Source organism: Harpia harpyja, chromosome 6 (genome assembly GCF_026419915.1).
Source record: "Harpia harpyja isolate bHarHar1 chromosome 6, bHarHar1 primary haplotype, whole genome shotgun sequence".
Lineage (NCBI taxonomy): Eukaryota > Metazoa > Chordata > Aves > Accipitriformes > Accipitridae > Harpia > Harpia harpyja.
In genome coordinates this window covers 59,573,006-59,591,485 of record NC_068945.1, presented here as the reverse complement: position 1 = coordinate 59,591,485, position 18,480 = coordinate 59,573,006, and the positions used below count along the sequence as shown (strand labels likewise).

The 18,480-nt window shown below is 34.5% G+C and overlaps 1 protein-coding gene across 15 annotated transcripts in view; it reads left to right on the top strand.

Moving 5' to 3' along the window:
- CACNA2D1 (calcium voltage-gated channel auxiliary subunit alpha2delta 1) overlaps nt 1–18,480 on the top strand; it is a 433,632-nt gene that overhangs the window by 366,211 nt on the left and 48,941 nt on the right. For 9 of the 15 annotated variants that reach the window (XM_052789138.1, XM_052789141.1, XM_052789144.1 and 6 more), the window contains exons 13-19: nt 1,500–1,578; nt 3,586–3,635; nt 5,248–5,337; nt 8,288–8,356; nt 9,958–10,032; nt 11,334–11,408; nt 15,127–15,183. In XM_052789138.1, the coding sequence (XP_052645098.1) occupies nt 1,500–1,578; nt 3,586–3,635; nt 5,248–5,337; nt 8,288–8,356; nt 9,958–10,032; nt 11,334–11,408; nt 15,127–15,183 (495 nt within the window). The other 6 variants (XM_052789146.1, XM_052789143.1, XM_052789145.1 and 3 more) reach the window with 4 other exon arrangements.

The window sequence follows — 18,480 nt, the reverse complement described above, 5'->3', positions numbered from 1 at the left end:
CATCTAGCACAAAGGTTTGTTCACCCTGCTTGCATATAGGGGTCAACACTAATAAAGTTTCACCATCCTCTAGCTGCTGATTGATGATTTGGAGCTATTCCTACAGCTCTTGATTAATACATAAGCTGTGATTATGTCACATGATATTTGTTGCTTATTTGACAAATTAAGGTTTAGGTAGTAATCGCACATGCTAAATAATGTGATGAGAATTTGGATAAATAATCATTTAAAAACTTAATGATCAGTAATTTACAAGGAGTCTCTGCAATTTTATATTGTCAATATTGTTTAAAGAAAACATTACCTTATTACTCAGTTATAGCCTGTATGCAAATTAATTGTATTATGTTTGAATTTTAAACATATTCATTAAGTTCCATAGAAAGGAATTCATATTCTGATTTCATGTTGTGATCTGCGATTTGTAAAGTGAAGTGGTAAAGTTAAAGGTCCATAAAGAAAGAGATGTCTGAAAGGAAAGGCAGTCTGGTCCTTGGACATTCCTTCAGAGGGACATGATAACAGTGAACAGCTTATTAAAACTGTTGGGAAAATATTTTTCCCACCTTTTACAGAAACGCTCAGCTTTGGAGCGAAATATTCAGCCAGAAGCTGAAACATAATATTTGTAATTTTTGTATGTGTCTTGTAGGGTTTTTAATTTGTATACAGCAATACCAGATTTTGGTTTTAATTTTTCTCATTCAAATCAGACAATTTGCATGGAAAATAATTTCAGCTGAAAAGCCTGTTTTCAGTCCAAATCTTGGATAGAATTTGGTGAATTCTTCTGAAGCCATAACTCCCCTCAGTTGCTGAGATAGATTGAGTTGCATTCGCTAAACAGAATGGAATTATGCTTATAAAACACATAGCTTTAATGAATATCAAGAGCTTAAAGTGAAATATCAGAAGCTTAACCCTTCTATGGAGCTCCATTGAACTAATTTAGTGGTGTGACATGAAAAAGACTGAAAGTCTGAGCAAAACAAGAATTTCTTTTCTGTAGCATCTGAAAATTTTATTTCCCCCTCCCCCAAAAAATTATTTTATATCCTAAAACATACTGGTTTGCATTGCTTTGAATTCTACTGCCATGCATATGTTCATTTTAATTCATTGGTGAGCATCTAATATTGATAGGAGATTTTGTCAACTAATTTAACAAAACCTGAAGAGTTATAATCACCACCCTAGGGGGGAAGAAAAAAGAAAAAAAAAAGAAATTTAAATGGTTCGTGGGTGGTAACCAGTGTACCAGCTTTAATGTATGAAAGATGTATGAAAGAACATTCTTCTTGAGTTCTACTTTATGGACCAAATACTAGGAATACATAAAATATAATAAACAGTGTATCTATTATGATGATAAAAAATGGAAAATTCACATTTTCGTTTTCTGTTCAAAGGTATGAAAAATCCAAGTATCATTAACTTGAGAGTCACAGCTAATTAATGACATACAGTTATATGCATTGTTTTTTTAACTTGCATAGGTACGTGTGTTCACATTTTCTGTTGGTCAACATAATTATGACAAAGGACCCATACAGTGGATGGCCTGTGAAAATAAAGGTACTGTGTTTTTCTTTGAGACTATTCTTTGCCAGAGCTTTGGATAGGTGAAGTCTTTATTATTGTCTAAAAATTACAGATTTTTTTTCAGCCTGATTTTTAGCTTTATTGTATTTTTTAATAAAATTTCCAAAAAGTTATTTGATTAAATAATGTGTATATAAATATATATAAGTAAAGAATAAGCTTACATATTCATTTCTGATTATTTAACACTTTATATTATAAGAAAAATATCATGGTATTTTTTATAATAATAAGATATTATGGTTCAATTTTGAGAATTCTCGTTGTAATAGCCATCTATGAAAAGATGGAACTGATGACAGATAAGAAATTTAGCAAAGCTGTTTTATATTAAAGGGTTTGGACAAAGGGGTTTTTTGTTTGGTTAGTTGGCTGGTTTGATTTCTTTCTGTTTTTCTCCAAAACTTACAAGGGACCAGATGACTTGCATTATTTTTCCCTTTTTTGAAGAAAATATCAACATTATTCTTGCTGTGATTTCTTAGCTTCTAAGAACATCTTACATTTTTTATTTTTATCCTGATTTTTTTATGTAGAAAAAAAAAAGTTAAGAAGTTGAAAGTAAGGAAGTAAAATGCTTTCTCCTAAAATTTCTACATGAAAAATGTGGTCAGAAACATTTAAAACGAGTATAAGAAAGAGGTGTCTCAAATATCTTACAGTATAATTATGGAACAAGAGATAAGAGATAAATACAGATCAATAGAAAATAGATAAATTTATTTTACAAATCAGTGAGAAGCAAGAGGTGAGAGGTGGGACAGACTATAAAGGGTCTTGAAAATTAAGCCTGCCAGGGAAGGAGGATAAGATACGATTCTCAGGCATAAGAATAACATAAAGCAAAGATAAGAGAAAGATACAGATACAGAAAAAAATAATGATATAGAAGAAACCATAGCCTGTATGAATAGCATACATATCATAACCTCATGAATCCCTCAGCATGCTGGCAAGTTATGCAGAAGACACTACAACTTCATGAAGACCAGATTGTATTGTTAGATAATTACAGAAAATCAATGTTTGGTTTTTTGAACAGGGATTTTTTAACTAACGTCTTTGTATCTCAAAATACTGTGTGCATGTGAACCCCATGTTTCAAAACAAATGAAGACCAGCTGGCTTAAAGCATAACTACCTATGTCATTTTATTATCAAGGCAAAATGATCATAATCTTCTGTCCAAAACTGATGTGATTATTTTTTTGCATATCCAAAAAAGCAATTTTTTATTTAATTTTTCCTTAATTAAAAATTTTTAATTTATTATCCGGTCATGCATTGCTTTTGGCAAAGTAAATGACTAACCTCAGTACTTTTACCTCTCCAGTCCTCAACACCTTCCTTCCAATCTGACTTACAACTTACATGGTCGTAAATTGGATCTCGGTGCCTGTGTTTTCAGTCTTATTAGTCTTGCCTATGGGCAAGATTTTTAATTCAAACAAATAGGTGATAAAATCAGTGATGAATAAAGACATTTCTGATGTCTAGTTAGAAGAAATACCAGTTTGATTTCTTCATCCTTTCCACAGAGTGCCTTATATATTGTTCTGCTATGAACTTCACTATTGTGGCAGGCTGTAGCTATACTTGCATTCCTGTATGCATTCAGCATATAATTACATTGCTGTCACAGTGTATTAAAATAACCATTAAATATACTTGCACATCAGAGTAACTGGGAATTCAGGAGTACAAATTCAGTACATTGTCTCAGCTTTAAAAACAGACAAAAGAAACACATTATATGCTCTCACTGTTCAAGAGTAAGTAACTAGCTCGGCCTATATGGCATGGTGACCAATCATAGGTGGCCACGCGTTGTGATGGCATCTACCAAAAAAGTATTCCATTCATACATGATAATTTCTATAAAAATTAAATTGGAAATTGCAAGCTAAGTGAAATTCCTCAAGATGAAGAGACTAGCAATATATTACAGTAAGGTGGTATTAATTCTGTTCCAAATTTTAGGTTATTACTATGAAATTCCGTCCATTGGAGCCATAAGAATTAACACCCAGGTAAGTGTGTTGGCCAAATGCAGATACAGTTGTAACACAAAGAACTGGAGTAATTTCTGTTCTTAGGTGTGTTGCATTTCATGTTTCTTTGAATCAATGAAATTTTAAGTTATGCTACATTAAAAACAGAGGAAAAATTAAAGCTTTCTTTTACATATGAGGGATTATTCTGTTAAAGTATTCTAATTTATTTATTAATTTTTAATAGTTTCAGTGAGCCACTTCACAGTGTGATCCCTGTTCCCCTGGCCAGCTGGCCCACAGCAGCTCGCATGCATACTAGGTACGCTAGCATCCCCTAAAGCAGGTTGACCATGTGTACACAACATAGCGTTTGAAGTGATCTGCATTCCGCAGACCTCTGCACAAGGACTAGTTTTTGGGCTCAGTTTTCCTCCTGGCCTTACAAGGTCCCTCTTTGATCCTGAGATATGGAAATGATTTTTTTATAAAGTTCTATAAACCCCATAATTTTTTATAAAATGCCTGGACATTCATAGTCTGCCTCCTGCCATACTTACAGCATGATCCTAAGGGTTTGTATCACTGTGGGTCTGTGTGAAGGTGTAGCCCTGCTAGAGTATCTGAACTCAGCTGGGCAGAAACAGTGACCTGGTACGATCCTGCTTATAGGAGAGGTTCCTGGATTCATCCAGCCAGTCTGGGAGAGACACAGCTTTTTTCCTTCAAAAATAACGCAGGACAATTTTAGCAGACATGAGTGTAGATAATTAAGGTCACAGGACCCTGGAATTATATGATGTGATCGAAACTGACAATGTAGATGAACAGATATTATTTTCAGTTGTCTGAAAGCCTATGTATTCACATGTCCAGAAAAGCAGAGAAATATCATAGCAGTTCTTTGTCCTTCCAAGGCCAGGCATGACATTTTTTGGCAGAAAATAAGAGTCCTTTTTTTGGCTTGAATAACAGTCCTTTGATTCTGTTAAACTCTTCCAGATAGTGTCTGGCAAGAAATATCCCTAATATGATCAGACAAATAGAAAAGGTTGAAGACTGAAGCAAGTTTGATGGCATCCACTCCCAAACGAGACCAGAAGTCTGACATCTCATAAGATCACCAGCTTTAGCTGTACTCCTGAACTGAAGGCAGGAAGGGACTATGAGATTTTATAACTCTGAATTTTTTGTTTCAATAGAAGTTATGCAAGTTGTTGCTGTAGGAACTTAACATACCCAGCTGTTCCACCACTCACCCTCCATCGCCCACTCTGTCTTCTGGGTTGAAGGTTCCGTGATCTGCTTGTAATTCATTATGTCATTAGCAATTAATTTTGGAACAAAAATAGTTGTAATTCTCACTTTGTGGAAAGAGAGCAGTGGTTATGGATGTGTAAGGTCCATGTGACTGAGACTGAAATACAGCAATTGCCTTGGCAGTAGATACTGCAAACTGAAGTCTGAGTTGTTGGGTAGTATAATTTTAAAGAAGTAACTAAATACTACTCTTATATTAGTGGTGAATTCTGACTACTTTTTTTTTCTGATATTTTAATTGTTTTTATTTCATTATTGTTTATTTTTTATGCTGTTTCTGGACTTTGATCTAATAACTGCCTTCTGATGAGTTTGTTACACTTTTTGGCAGGAATATCTGGATGTTTTGGGAAGACCAATGGTTTTAGCTGGAGAAAAAGCCAAACAAGTCCAGTGGACAAATGTCTATCTGGATGCTCTGGTATGATCTGTATTTATCACTAATAAAGTAAGAATCTTAGCAAATCAGTAACTATAGGGGTCCATTTTCCACAGTCCTGAGAACACAATTTCCTACAGTTCCAAACATAATATTCTTGCATTTCCAGTATCTATACACTTCAATAGAGCAATTTCCTGAACAGCTATTTCCAACATGCTGGTCATTACTTGCACCTAGTATCCTCCTAAGTGTCCTGAACTTTATCAGAGAAAAGCAATTTATCCTACACACAGATCTTTAAGTGTAGGTCATTGTTGTCCTCAGATTAACAAAAGAAGAAAGAAGCAAATAGTTTTCCAGTATTGTACTTGTGCTGCAGTAGAGGTCATCTTTTATGTTACTGGTGAGGAGTTTTTACTTTTTTTTTTTTTTTTTCTCCAAAAGTATTGCAGGCAAAATGAATCCAGTCAATGTTACTGGGTATTTGTACAGATTTTGAACTTGGATCTTTAAACTATCATGGTGGTTGTAATTGCTTGCTTGCTAAGGTAATGATTTCTTTAGTTGGACAGTGTATATAATGGGGAAATAAACAAAAAGATATATGAAATGCTTTCCTTACTGCTGAATTTATCACCTTGGTCTTGTAAAACAAACATATTCAGGAAACTACGAAATGCAAAGTATTATTAGCAGGAATCCAATCTGTTGCTCTAGATAACCTTTTTCTGAGTAACTCTAACTAGGCAAAAATTACTCTAAAATGGTCATCTGGAATCATGTATTTATCCAAGTTCACATGGTCATCTAATGTCATGTCAAAATCCACTTCTTCCCGTCAGTCAGCATTACTGTAAAATTTTTATCAACACATCATAGAACTGAGCGTGACACAGAGGAACTAGTTTTCCTTTGGAATTTCAATGGCCAGAAGTTCATTAACCATGTTTTCTTGGTTACTGTTGAGGTACTTACTGGAAACATAAAGGATGTTGTGACGAAAGTTCATATGTTCTGTACATATCCTGTTGTAAAGCCAAAGCTAAATTTGTAACTGGGGATAGAAAGAGATTTGTTTAATGAAGTAAAACAAGTGATACCTGCAGACTTCTGTTGTGTTACTTTATATTTTCAGTGGGTTCATTCAGTCTTTCCTTCAAGCTTTTCTCCATTCATGTGTTAATATGTGTTTGTGTATATATAATTATGTATATGTTTGTGTGTGCATACATATACTTATTTATAAAAAGAAGGACAACCCAAGCTAAACTGTTGAGGTAAAAGCTGAGATTTGTGGACTATCTCATCACAGATGAGAGCATAAAGGCACAGCTGTATCTAATCCACTCTGGAGCCTTTTCCTGATTCTTGGTTTTACCAACTTGTCACACTGGTTCTTTATCTTAAATTGCCTAAAGCAATTCCCTCCCGTAGGGCTTACCCTTCTCCTGCTTGTGCCTCACTGGACTTTTTCCTATCCTTTTTCTTGTACTGTCCAGCAGCCTTTTTGGGGCTAAGGCTAAAATAATGCAAAGTGTATTACATGAGGCCACATTTGAACTGAGCTTAAGTTCAGGTTATGAAATCCTAAAGAGGTACTTTTCATTTGAGGCTGTCTTTCAAGACTGTCTTCAATAATTTGATGTATTTGTTGCAATTCACACCTCTCTTCTTGCCCTGTTCCTTCGGGTTCTGTTACAGTGTTGCTCTGGCCTCACTTTCTGCAAGATAATCCCAGAATTTTCAGATACTTTTAGGTTTATGAGTTAGTCATAAAATTATGACTATTCATAATTATTGTCCTCTCTAATTGTATATTTTAGTGGGGGGAGAGAGTGTTATTCCCCATACATACCCCTCCTGTTTCATTATGTATATCTTCAATGCCCCTTCTCAAAAACATCCTCCTCTCTCTTTTCTTCTGATTCATCTCCATTTCTTGCTTCTCTTATTCTCCTAAAGTGTCCACTTCTTCTGTTCACCTTGCTTGCAACATTACTAACTGTGATCCCATCACCTTTCATTTGATACACAAACTTAAGTTCATGAAGGATGGTGTAAAATTCAAAAAGGTGCTACTGGACTGAGCAAATGGAGAACAGATTTCATCAGAGTGGATTAATAAAGTATTTCAGCTTATTTTTTTATAATGAAACAAAGGGAGAGAAGTGATGTGGTTCCTCAATAAAATACATGGAAGGAGTACACAACAGTGAGGGGAAAAACATTTTGGAAGTAAAACCCAAACATTGGCATAAAAAAAGGTAGAAATCTCCCTGTGCACAATTTAGAATGGAAAACAAAACTTTTCTGGCTATCTAAACATATGGTATTCTGGATCCTACTGTAAGTATGAGTTGTGATTGTTAATAAAGGAAAAACAAATTTCTTACATCTTCCCAAATAAGTGCAAATTCCTTGCCTCAGTACCAGAAGAGACTGTGATTTTGCAGAACTGATGATGGTCACTATTGCAAGCCATTGAAAAGTAGTGATGATACGAAAAGCAGTAGTAGTATTACCTGTTGGATTTTTCTGTTGATTTCGCTTGTATGTGTTTGTTGCTACCTATTTACTATCTTTAAGTTTGAGTTAGCTTACTCCTTTTTTTTCTTTTTTTGTTTTTGTTTTTTTTTTTTCCCCTACTATCTGAAGTTTTTAGTATAGTGGGTACTGTAGCTGTAAACATGTTTTCATAACATTTAGGGTTTTTTAAACTATTATATACTAAGTTGCTGCACACCATCTATTTTTAAAAAGTAATTTATTATTCTCACTAACACAAGGACACACAAAAAAAGTAATTTTAACTTTCTATGCATAGAATCAATGAAGTAGTATTTTTTTCTTTCTTTGCAAACTTAAAGTCAGTACTTTAATCTAGTGGTTGGCTACAGTAATCCCTGGTTTATTCTAATACATTATAGTTCAATATTTGTTATTTAACTAAAAAGTGTTTTTCTCCCCTCTGTATGTGGTTATTTCCTAGGAGCTGGGCCTTGTGATTACAGGAACTCTACCTGTCTTCAATCTAACAAAGGAACAAAATGGGAAAATAGTAAGCTGTTGCTTAAAGAAAAAAAAATCAGTTATTTAAATTACATTTAACGCTAAATTCCTTGAAAAATGTGTATTTCCATAAAGCTTTCTACAGTTTAATTGTCTTGTATGTCAGAAACAAAGAGGTCATCGCTAGTTACCTGATAACCTCCTGGGAACAAGGAAATGCAGATCACCCATTTTGTAGTTCTGAGTTTCAGGGTATGACATTCCTTGATCTATCTCTGTGACCTGGTGGCAGTGGGAATGCATTAAGTGCTCAATAGATGGGAAGTAGATGATGATATTATTTAGGCCTTGCCAAGAAAGGAATGCCCAGATAAATTTATAGCAAATCTGTGAAGCTATGACATTTCAGGGTAAAGGGCAATGATGTAGAGAATTTAAATTAATTTGTTGTAGTGATAATAGAAAATAGCACTGTGTACTTAGATTAAAATCAAAGTATTAAATAAATACAATTGCCCGTCCCTATTACTGTCTGATATGGAATCAATTTATGTCCTCTTCACAAAATCAGAATGCTGCTTTTTTAAAATCAAACCTAGAATATTCTTACAGTATGTGGTAAAATACTGTACATTTGGTATGATATTCATGTTCAATCATGTCAAAATATACTGAAGTTTAAACAAGATATTCTTTGATTCGATTTCTCAGATATTACATAGACTCAGAATTAATAAATACAAATTTGATCACTACAATTTCTTTTATTTACTTTCAGAAGAGTTGTCTTAGTTTCCCTTTAAAAACAAAACAAAACAAAAAAAGGTTTCATAATCTTATCTACAAGATAATGGAATTCACTGAGTCTGGTTGCAAAGTGAGAGACTGCTGATTATCAAAGGATGTCTTTCTGAGAAATAAAACAGCCATGGCCTAGTACAGAGGAACAAGAGGAGAACTTGAATCTGCTCAACTTATGTCTCTATGTGAATTTTAGGTTACAGACTGCAAGATGCATCTTCCAATACATATTCCAAATTTATTTAATATGGAGAAAGGATTCAGGTGATACTATGTAAATAACTGCCCTCCTTTGCTGTAGTAGGAAAATGAATTACAAGTGAAGTAAATGTAGTGCCTGAGTCCTTGATTTCAAATACTGATGATTGTTACAGTCACTGGTTTTTTTTGTTTTGTTGGGGTTTTTTTTCATTCATCATTATACCATAGCCAAAAGAGGTTAATTATTTTGGGGTCTCACTCATCACTTGCCCAACCTAAGCATGCAGTAGTAGCTCTGTATTGGTCCTAGTAATTTAGTATCTACATCATTGGCAATATTAATGCATTGCTTTTGCTTTCATGTATTTTGTTCTTACATTTATTGTTTATTCATCCAGGAAAGCATCCATATTCATCTTCATAAACAATTTTCATATTCTATACTAAATTCTGAATATATTGAATGTTATTTTGAATCACTTGAATATTATTTAAAATATTTAGAATAGACAGATAAGTAAATAGGCAACTTTTCAAGTAATATCTGTCAAACAAGAGACAAAGGCAAAATCAAAATTCACTGACTGTTGCAGTTATTCTGCATTGTAAATATGTCAAACATATTCTAACATTTTGGAATCTTACCAGAATCAGCTGATTCTTGGAGTAATGGGGGTTGATGTCTCTTTGGAGGACATAAAAAAACTGACACCCCGATTTACGGTAAGTTGCTTGTGTTGGTGGTTTCTCTTTATGTATGATTTATGTATGATTTCTGTGCATACTCATTCATAAGTCATACAGCAATGAATGGATACGAGTCAAAATACCAGCAGGCTTTTTTTCATATATTCTTTTCCATTGTTGTAGATTTTCTGATGGTTTTCTCTCCAGCCATATATGTGTTTCTCTGTGAATAGTCCATCAGGATGCATCCGTAAAAGCCAACTTTTACACTGGGGGATATATTCCAAGTAATTATTTTCCTGTAGCTTAAAGCACTGCTCTTTAATTGAGTGTTTGGTTCTTATCACAGTGTAGAGTACACAATCATTTCAGCTAATAGCAATACTTAGCATTTATATAGGGCGGTTCTTTATAGAAAAGTTCTCTAATATACATGTCTGTCTGTACCCTACTCAGTATGATTGATTTATATATTAAGATGTCTAGCTGGGGAATTTCTAAGAAAATAACTAGTACTGTGGAAAACAACAGATGAGAAAGCAAAGGAACATCACAAATTTGACTGAAGGCAAATGCAAAGTTCTGCATCTAGAATGGAATAATCCCATGCCACAGTACAGCCTGGGGCAGGAAGGGGCCTGGGGTCATGGTGAAGGACAAGCTGAACATAAGTTAGTGGTGTGCCCTTTGCAGGTTTGATCTCCTCAGTATAAGAAATACACTGAGGTGCTGGGCAGAGTCCAGTGCAGAGCCACTAAATTGGCCAAGGGACTGGAGTACATGGTATACAAGGAGAAGCTGAGAGAGATGGGTTTGTTCAGACTGAAGAAGGAACCTAATGGGGTTACCTAAGGGGACTTATGGAGAAGATGGACCTTGATATTTCTTGAAGGTTTATCGCAAAAGGCAAGAGGCAATCGATGTAGTTGTGGCAATGGAAATTCCAGCTGGAAATAAGGAAAAAAAATCATTGTGAGGGTGGTTAAACACTGGAGCAGGTTGCCCAGAGAGGTTGTGGAATCTCCATTGGAGGTATTCAAAGACCCTTTGAAACCTAGTCCAACTTTGAAGTTGGATCTTATTTTGAAGTTAGCTCAGCTTTCAGTGAAGAATTGTACCCGGTGACCTCCAGAGGTCCCATCAGCCTAAATTATTCTCCAAGTTTATGATTCTAAGGGAGTTAATATTCAGAAATTATCTTCTCTATGTTAATCTCTCACATATTTCGTGATGCCTGAGGCAATGTATTTTCCTCAATGTAACTATTGCTTGAAAATCATTAATTAATCTTTATTACTTAAAACCTTATAATGCTAAACTTCATTTCTTTCTTTCAGCTTTGTCCAAATGGATACTATTTTGCGATTGATCCTAATGGGTATGTGCTACTTCATCCAAATCTCCAACCAAAGGTATGAAAAACCTTCTAATTTATTTCTCTGTAATAAGGGGACATTGTCAGAAATAACAGAAACTAAAATCTGCTGAAAGTGCCAGAGAGCAATAGTAAAGAATTCTCATTTGTGGGGGTGGCAGGAAAATCTGTGGTGCATGTATGGCTTCATCCAAATCCACTTTAGTCAGCACAAAGGCCAGCATTGGCTTGTATTGAATTTGGTTATCAATATAATACAAAAGATGTATATTTTACATGCACTTTAATATATGTGAAATAAGTGGTTTAATATACATATTAATATAAAAACAACTAGTGGTAGCTGTAGTATCATTGTGAAGAACTTGTAGTGTGTTATAAGATGATCTCAAAGCAAACTGAGGAGTTTACTAGTGCACATGCAGGGGCAAACACAATGTATTTTACTTGTATTTTCTTATTTGTTTATTTGCTTATTTTCTGTTTACTAGAGCTGAAACCTGAGCTGCAGAGTTGGGATGGATCTAGCTGAGCACTCCTTCCCAGAATGCTAGATTTTTTAGTAGTTCAACTTAAGAAAGGTCTTTCATCTTCAAAGATGAAATCTTCATCTAAATATGATTAGGATGCAACTTTCCTCAAATTTCAGGAAAATTTAAACCCAAGATTTCAGTCTGGCTTGATATCCGTTAACTGTAGTCCTGACCCTGTGAGGACTGCTACATTGCATGTATCTTCTTAAATAACTTGCCTCCCTGGCTTTGATGAGATATTTCAACATGAATGGATGATTTTTTTTCTGAAACCAGAACTTTAATCTTTGTTTTAGCGAAGGGTTTCTCTATATCAGTCTTCTGTTTAGTGGAATATTTGAAAATGCTTGTATTTTAATTCCATTAGAAACATACTTTCAGCAAATTTTGTCTCTTGAGTTCATAGTGCACAAATGCAGCATTATATAAAAAACATAGTTAAATTTTAGTTAACTGAAAATAAAATTTAAAAAAATTAACTCCAGATTGAGAGAAATATATGGATTATTTACAGATTAAAAGTTAGAAATAATAACGAATCAGTAAGTATTGAAAATGAAACAATATACACATGTAGTTTAGTTGTCAAAATTTCTCATTAAGATGGTTTGAGCAATATATGGCCAAGATAAATGCAAGCTGTCAATACACAGACAAATAAGGCTAGTAAGTCTTTTAAACTTTAGTGGCACCCTACTCCTAAGTTATTTTTTTAGCACTTAGTACACTTTAGAGAAACTTCTTAAGTAATGGAAGCCTGTATTTGCTGCCTTTAGGCATGGCAATACTGGGGTTTTGTAAATTGAATGCATATCCATCACTTTATTCCTCCCAGCCATTTTCCTATGGCAGAATAGCAGCAAGTCCTTGACCTCTTGACTGTGCGACTGTCCTCTCTTGTTTCTTCACCAGAACGTCCTATCATAGCTACAAGAGGGATAGCAGACCCCCTTTTCACTACTTCACCATCTTTAACTATCAAAGGCAGAAAAAGAAATGAAGACTTCATCTACATATTTTAGTGCTTCATTTAATTCTTAAACTGGGGGAAGTCAGCATTGTGAATATTTGAATGAATTTCCTGGTGAAGTAATGAATATGTTTGAAATCTTTTATCAAGTGTGTAACAAAAGAAGAAAGAAAAAAAATGCTTCTGAAGAAGAGAAAGAATAACTTGATCTTAACTACTGATGAAATATTCCTTTTGATTTATTTTGAAAGGACACTTTTAAAAATAAAAGAAAAAAAAAGGGAAAAGGTTTTTATATAATCTGCATAATTTAGAAGGATTTCAGTTTCTGGATATATGCATTAGGTTTTCATGCATTAAAAAATGAAAGTTTGGATTTGATGATTTTGTTTGGTGAATTATTCTGAGACAAACATATGCATCATTACTGACCGAATCTTTTCTTCATTAGAGATTATTAGAAATTCAGATGATGGCAAGTGGTCCATTTACCTTCTCCTTATATGCAAATGAAACTATCTTTTTGTTGACAGAAGAAATATAGTATTCTCGTTTTAGGGACAATCTTGTGAGGAACTGAGGGATATGGGTTCTGTTCATCTCATATGTGCTATTATGCTGCAGTGTAAACTCGTAACACTGGAGAATAAAGAACCTTTGTTAGAGTGAAGAACAGTTCCTCCCAACTAAACCTAGGCAGACTGAGATGGATTATTAGGATACTAACTGTGATGGTTCCTCTGTGTAGTTTTCTACTTAAAAGGATCTCAAAGTCCAGAGGTGATTTCACATACTGCTCAAATGTTTAATTTAGAGTATGTTTAAAAAAGGATATTTTATAAGTTATATGTTTTATGTTGTAGAATAATGTCTAAATGCAATATTAAGCATATGCTTTATTATTATTGTTATTGTTGTTATTAACAGTTACAGACTAGACATTTTCACTCCCAGTTTGTTTGGGGTGGTGCATGCTATTCAGACTGATACAAGAACTACGTTTTAAAACTAAGGTACACTACAAAGACAGATGTATTTAGAACTCATGGACTTTCCTTAACATGTCATATTAATTTTAGTTTAACCTCCTGGTAGCCGTTAACTTATTAACAAACAACATCTTAACCCTCTTTGCCAGCAATTTTTCAGTAGATGTAAACTAAAACATAACTACATCTTTACCTTTGAAGAGGTGAGGGTGTATTAAACTTCCAATGGTCCCTTCTTTTGAATGTCTTCTGCTTTCCTTCTGAAAATCTGTTACCTCAAATCACAACTGGTTCAACACAATTAATATCTTGAGAAATTGTCTTGCAGTATCATCTCACAAAAAGAAACCCCTAGAAATTTAGAACTTGTAAAGTCATTTGCAGAACTGAGAAAAGTTAACAAAAGGCAGGTTCAAAAGCGTATTAAAATCATTAAGAACTTTCCCATCATGTTCTTATTTGCACATGAAAACTATGTCAAAGCATAACACGGGAAACTTTTTTTAACTGTCAGTTTAATATAGTTTTAAACTGCTTAAAATACCATTTTTCAAGTTTGTGTAGTTTGTTATATTACATTTTTAAGAAAGTGCTTAATTTTATGTTTTACTGCCAGTTTTCTTTGTGTCTGTGCGTATGTATGTGTATTATGCCCATTGTCCTGGGAGAGAACAGGTGGATAGTCCACCAAATAAACATAGTCACTGAAATAAGTGCATTAAGCATGTGTTAACAGGATTAGTCTAAATTAGATAAGTTCTGAAAACAGAAATAATTCAATTTCTGAATCTGTTCTAAAGATTAGCATCCTTTTCTTCATTTTCATTATGGTTCTGATCAAAATCCATTTAATGGCAGTTCTAAAACTCCAGATGCCTTTAGTAAGGTCCAGTATTTTGTCTTACGGTTTATGGTTCTGAAAGAAATATAAGAGGAGGTGGGTTTAAGAGCAGATACAGCAGTAAACAAAAAGTGAAACTCTTCTCATTCTGTATTTTAATTCTGGCAGAGTATGTGGGAGGGAGAGCTCTCTGTTAACTTAATTCACATCATTTAATATATGTCTGGTTTCTGTTTCCCTAGACAAAACCTGTGTGTAATTCTGACAGAAAGCTCAGAACTCTTGATTGGATTGAGGGCTAGTCTCTGCTTCCAGTAAACGTGCACTGGAGAATATAGATGTTGAGGGAAGACTTCCATTTTATAAGTAGGCTGTTTACTAATAGTGTAAAAATGTAAATTACTGCTTTTTTGTTACTTCAGCAAATTGGTGTGGGCATACCAAAAGTTAAATTGAGAAAAAGGAGACCCAATGTACAGGTAACTTTGGATGGAGGTGATCAGTGCATTAGAATGCATAGACCTGGAAATACAATTAGAAAGCTTCTGCCCTGCTTACTAGGAAAAATCTAACTAGAGAACTGTTTACTTTGACAAACAGCTTCCAAAGCATGAAGCTTGCATCCTTCCTTGTTTAAATAATAGAAAACATGTTATTGGCTGTAGTGAAGGGCATTCCATTAAATTATGGTGCTTTACTAATAGGTGCTAATTAAAGCCGTGCTGTAAAAATTATTCTTCAGATTTTGAAATGAATTTGAAGACTGGAAAAAAAAAGAGACTACTTGTGCTGGCTTTGCTTGCATAAATCCAAAGTCAAGAGAAGATGATTCTTACGACTTTGTTGCTGAGTTTTATTGTACAGTGTATGCTGTATAGCCTTACAGAATTTGAATGAGCTGTTCAGTATTTTTCTGGGGAAGTCAGAGTAGGGCATATGTTTTATCTGCTATTTGCATCAGGTTTCTTGTTATAGCAGACCCAGCTCCAGAGAATTAACTGCCATTAACCTGAACAGGGAAAAGGAAATTAGTAACATTTCTGTAATGCAATCCCTGAGCAGAAAACACATAATGAAAACTTAAAAATCATTAAAGGAATAGCAAAATAACAAAATTAGGTACAGTATACTGTGTTAATTTCTGACACATATGGGAATATATAATGCAAAACTGGTGGCTTGCATAACACCACCAGTAAAACATGGTGTAAAATCCTGATCTAGTTCAAGTCAGTGATTTCACCGAGTGTCAAGTGGCTGCATTTATACCACATGTAGGAGACCACCTCTGGGCTAGATTTTTTGTTTGTGCACTGGAGAAAGCAGCACTGGAACATAAAAAAAACCCTCAATTTTCTGAGCACCCCTGGCTCCTCAGTGTCCTGTGGTATGATTTGGCTGGTGCTGGGTTTGCCTGGCTGTGCTGGCTGCCCAGGGACGTGCAGCTCTGGAAAAGCTCTGGGCTCCCATCCACTCCAGATGCTCTTGAGTCTCTGGGGCCCAGGATTTTGCTGCCTTCTTACCATCATTTATTTGAAAAGCCTAACAGCATGTGTCTTCATTAATACTGCAGGTATGAGTAGAAACTAGGCTCCTGCAACTCAGCAAAGAAGGCCTTCTGTAGATTTTGTGAGAATACTGACCTCCCAAAACACACGACAATGAAATTTTAATGAACTTTTTTTATGTTGCTGCACCAGTTCTTTCTTTCTTCGTTTCCTTCTTGATTTGTCATTGAAATAATAGATCTTTGCCTTTATTTTTCATGCTGAAAATGGATTGCACTCCCTTTATTTGCATGCTTCATTGCTAGTGATTTACTTCTGTTTTGTTTTATTAAGTTGTGCTGGTGAATGTGGTGGTGGTGCGCTTATTCTAGTCATGTCACGTGCATGACTGGATAAAGAGAAGAGCAAACTGAACAGTAAGTTTGTTTCTTCATGGCTTGGAATAAACCCCACTAAATGGCAACCTTGGAAGAAAAAATTATGGAGCCCAAATACTGGTAAAAACACATTCTTGGGGGAAAAAGACATAGTGGGAAAATAGTCTTCCATTTAAAGTATGGGGCTAGGAATTTTCTATTCTATTTCTAATGGATTTCTTTGTGCCTCAGGCACATCACATAATGGATCTATACATGCTTAGTTTCTTCATCTATTAAAAGTCATTAGTTAGTACTTTATAAAGAACGTGTGGTGATATAACATGTCTTAAAAAGAACAAGAACAAACAGTTAATGTATACTTGAATTTTGACCGACTGTTAAAGTTGACTATTTTGTCTTTGGGACTCCTTAACTGTGGCTAGCCCAGGTTATCATTTGAAATGAATATTGACCTTGATTTGATGTGATGGCTTTTTTTCTTTTTTTTACCATTTCTTTTCTTCTCTGTTCCTTTGTGTGTTGGAATGGAATGTGAACTTCACAAATGCCTCCTCTGCCATGCCAATGCCTTCATGCATGCTGTTTGGGTTTGACCATGCTATTCATTATCCATTGCATGTAAGAAAATGTATTTTTTTGTTTATTTTTACGTTTTAGCCTTTTGCTGTTTATTTCGAGGGTGTGGATTTGTTGGGGGGGAAAGCAACTGCATAACAATAATTAAATTGTTTTGAATTAGTAGAGAGCATATGTTAATGCTATTATATTAAAGTTGCTTGTTTTATCTATCCTATATAAATAGGAACATAAAAATTTCTTTGAAGTTATCAGTAGACATTTAAAAGGAATACCAGGAATCTTTTTCTGCAATCTTTCCAGTGCATATTCTCTTTCTGAGAATAAATTTATTGGCTTTTGTCTTAGCAGACAGTAAGTCTTACTTTCTAAGAACAGGAATGATTCCATATACCCAGAAACATATATAAGAATATGAAAGAATAATCTTTTGCCTTCTAACTCTATTCTTTATTACAGTCTTGAAAATAAGGGCTACTGTGAAGCTCTTAATACTCCAGACTATTACATGAAGGCACCTTTTACCAGCTGTTCAGGATGTTTCTTTCTTTCAGTATGAACTGGACATTTATGTATAAATTGTGATGAAACATGCTTGCATTCTTTGATAGAATAGTCACATGTACATTTGCCATGTAACTTTGCCAGGGAATGTTAGGATAGAAGGAATATAATCATCATTTCGAAAGATGGGACTTTAGTCTACCCTGTAAATAAGTTAGTATAGCTGAATCAATGAAATCCCCTAAAAATGTCATTAGCAGAAATTATGCTAGTCCTGAAATAGCCGTATCAGCTAATGACAATTTTTGTGTTGCTAATCGTATGAGAAACAGTGCTCAGTTACTGAGAAAACTAGGCCTTGAGATCTTTTCATGTATGAACTGTCCTATTACACAAAGCAAATTATTATCAATTTAAAAAATTAATAAAACTGGACTTTTAAAATCTTCTATTCTAACCTATTAGATTTAAATGGTTAAATAGTATCCCCGTACTCTTTTTTCTAAAGGTCCTTCTTCAGGTGGGTGCATGAAGTAACTACTGAGTGATGAGGATTGAGGACTTTTACACCACACATAATATAAAGTCAATGGGGCTTAGCCAAAATTACTCAAAAAAAAAAGAAAAAAAAAGAGTCAGAGTCCTAACAACTCATACAGAAGATGGCTCTGTCCAAGTAAATGCAGACTGCAACTGAGAAAGGAGCAGAGGCTGGAGGGTGGTCTGAGCTATTTAGCAGAGCTACAGTGGTCTTCCCACACTCCTATGGGACAGACCACCAAACTTCTCTGTTCTCCATAGTCAAGGG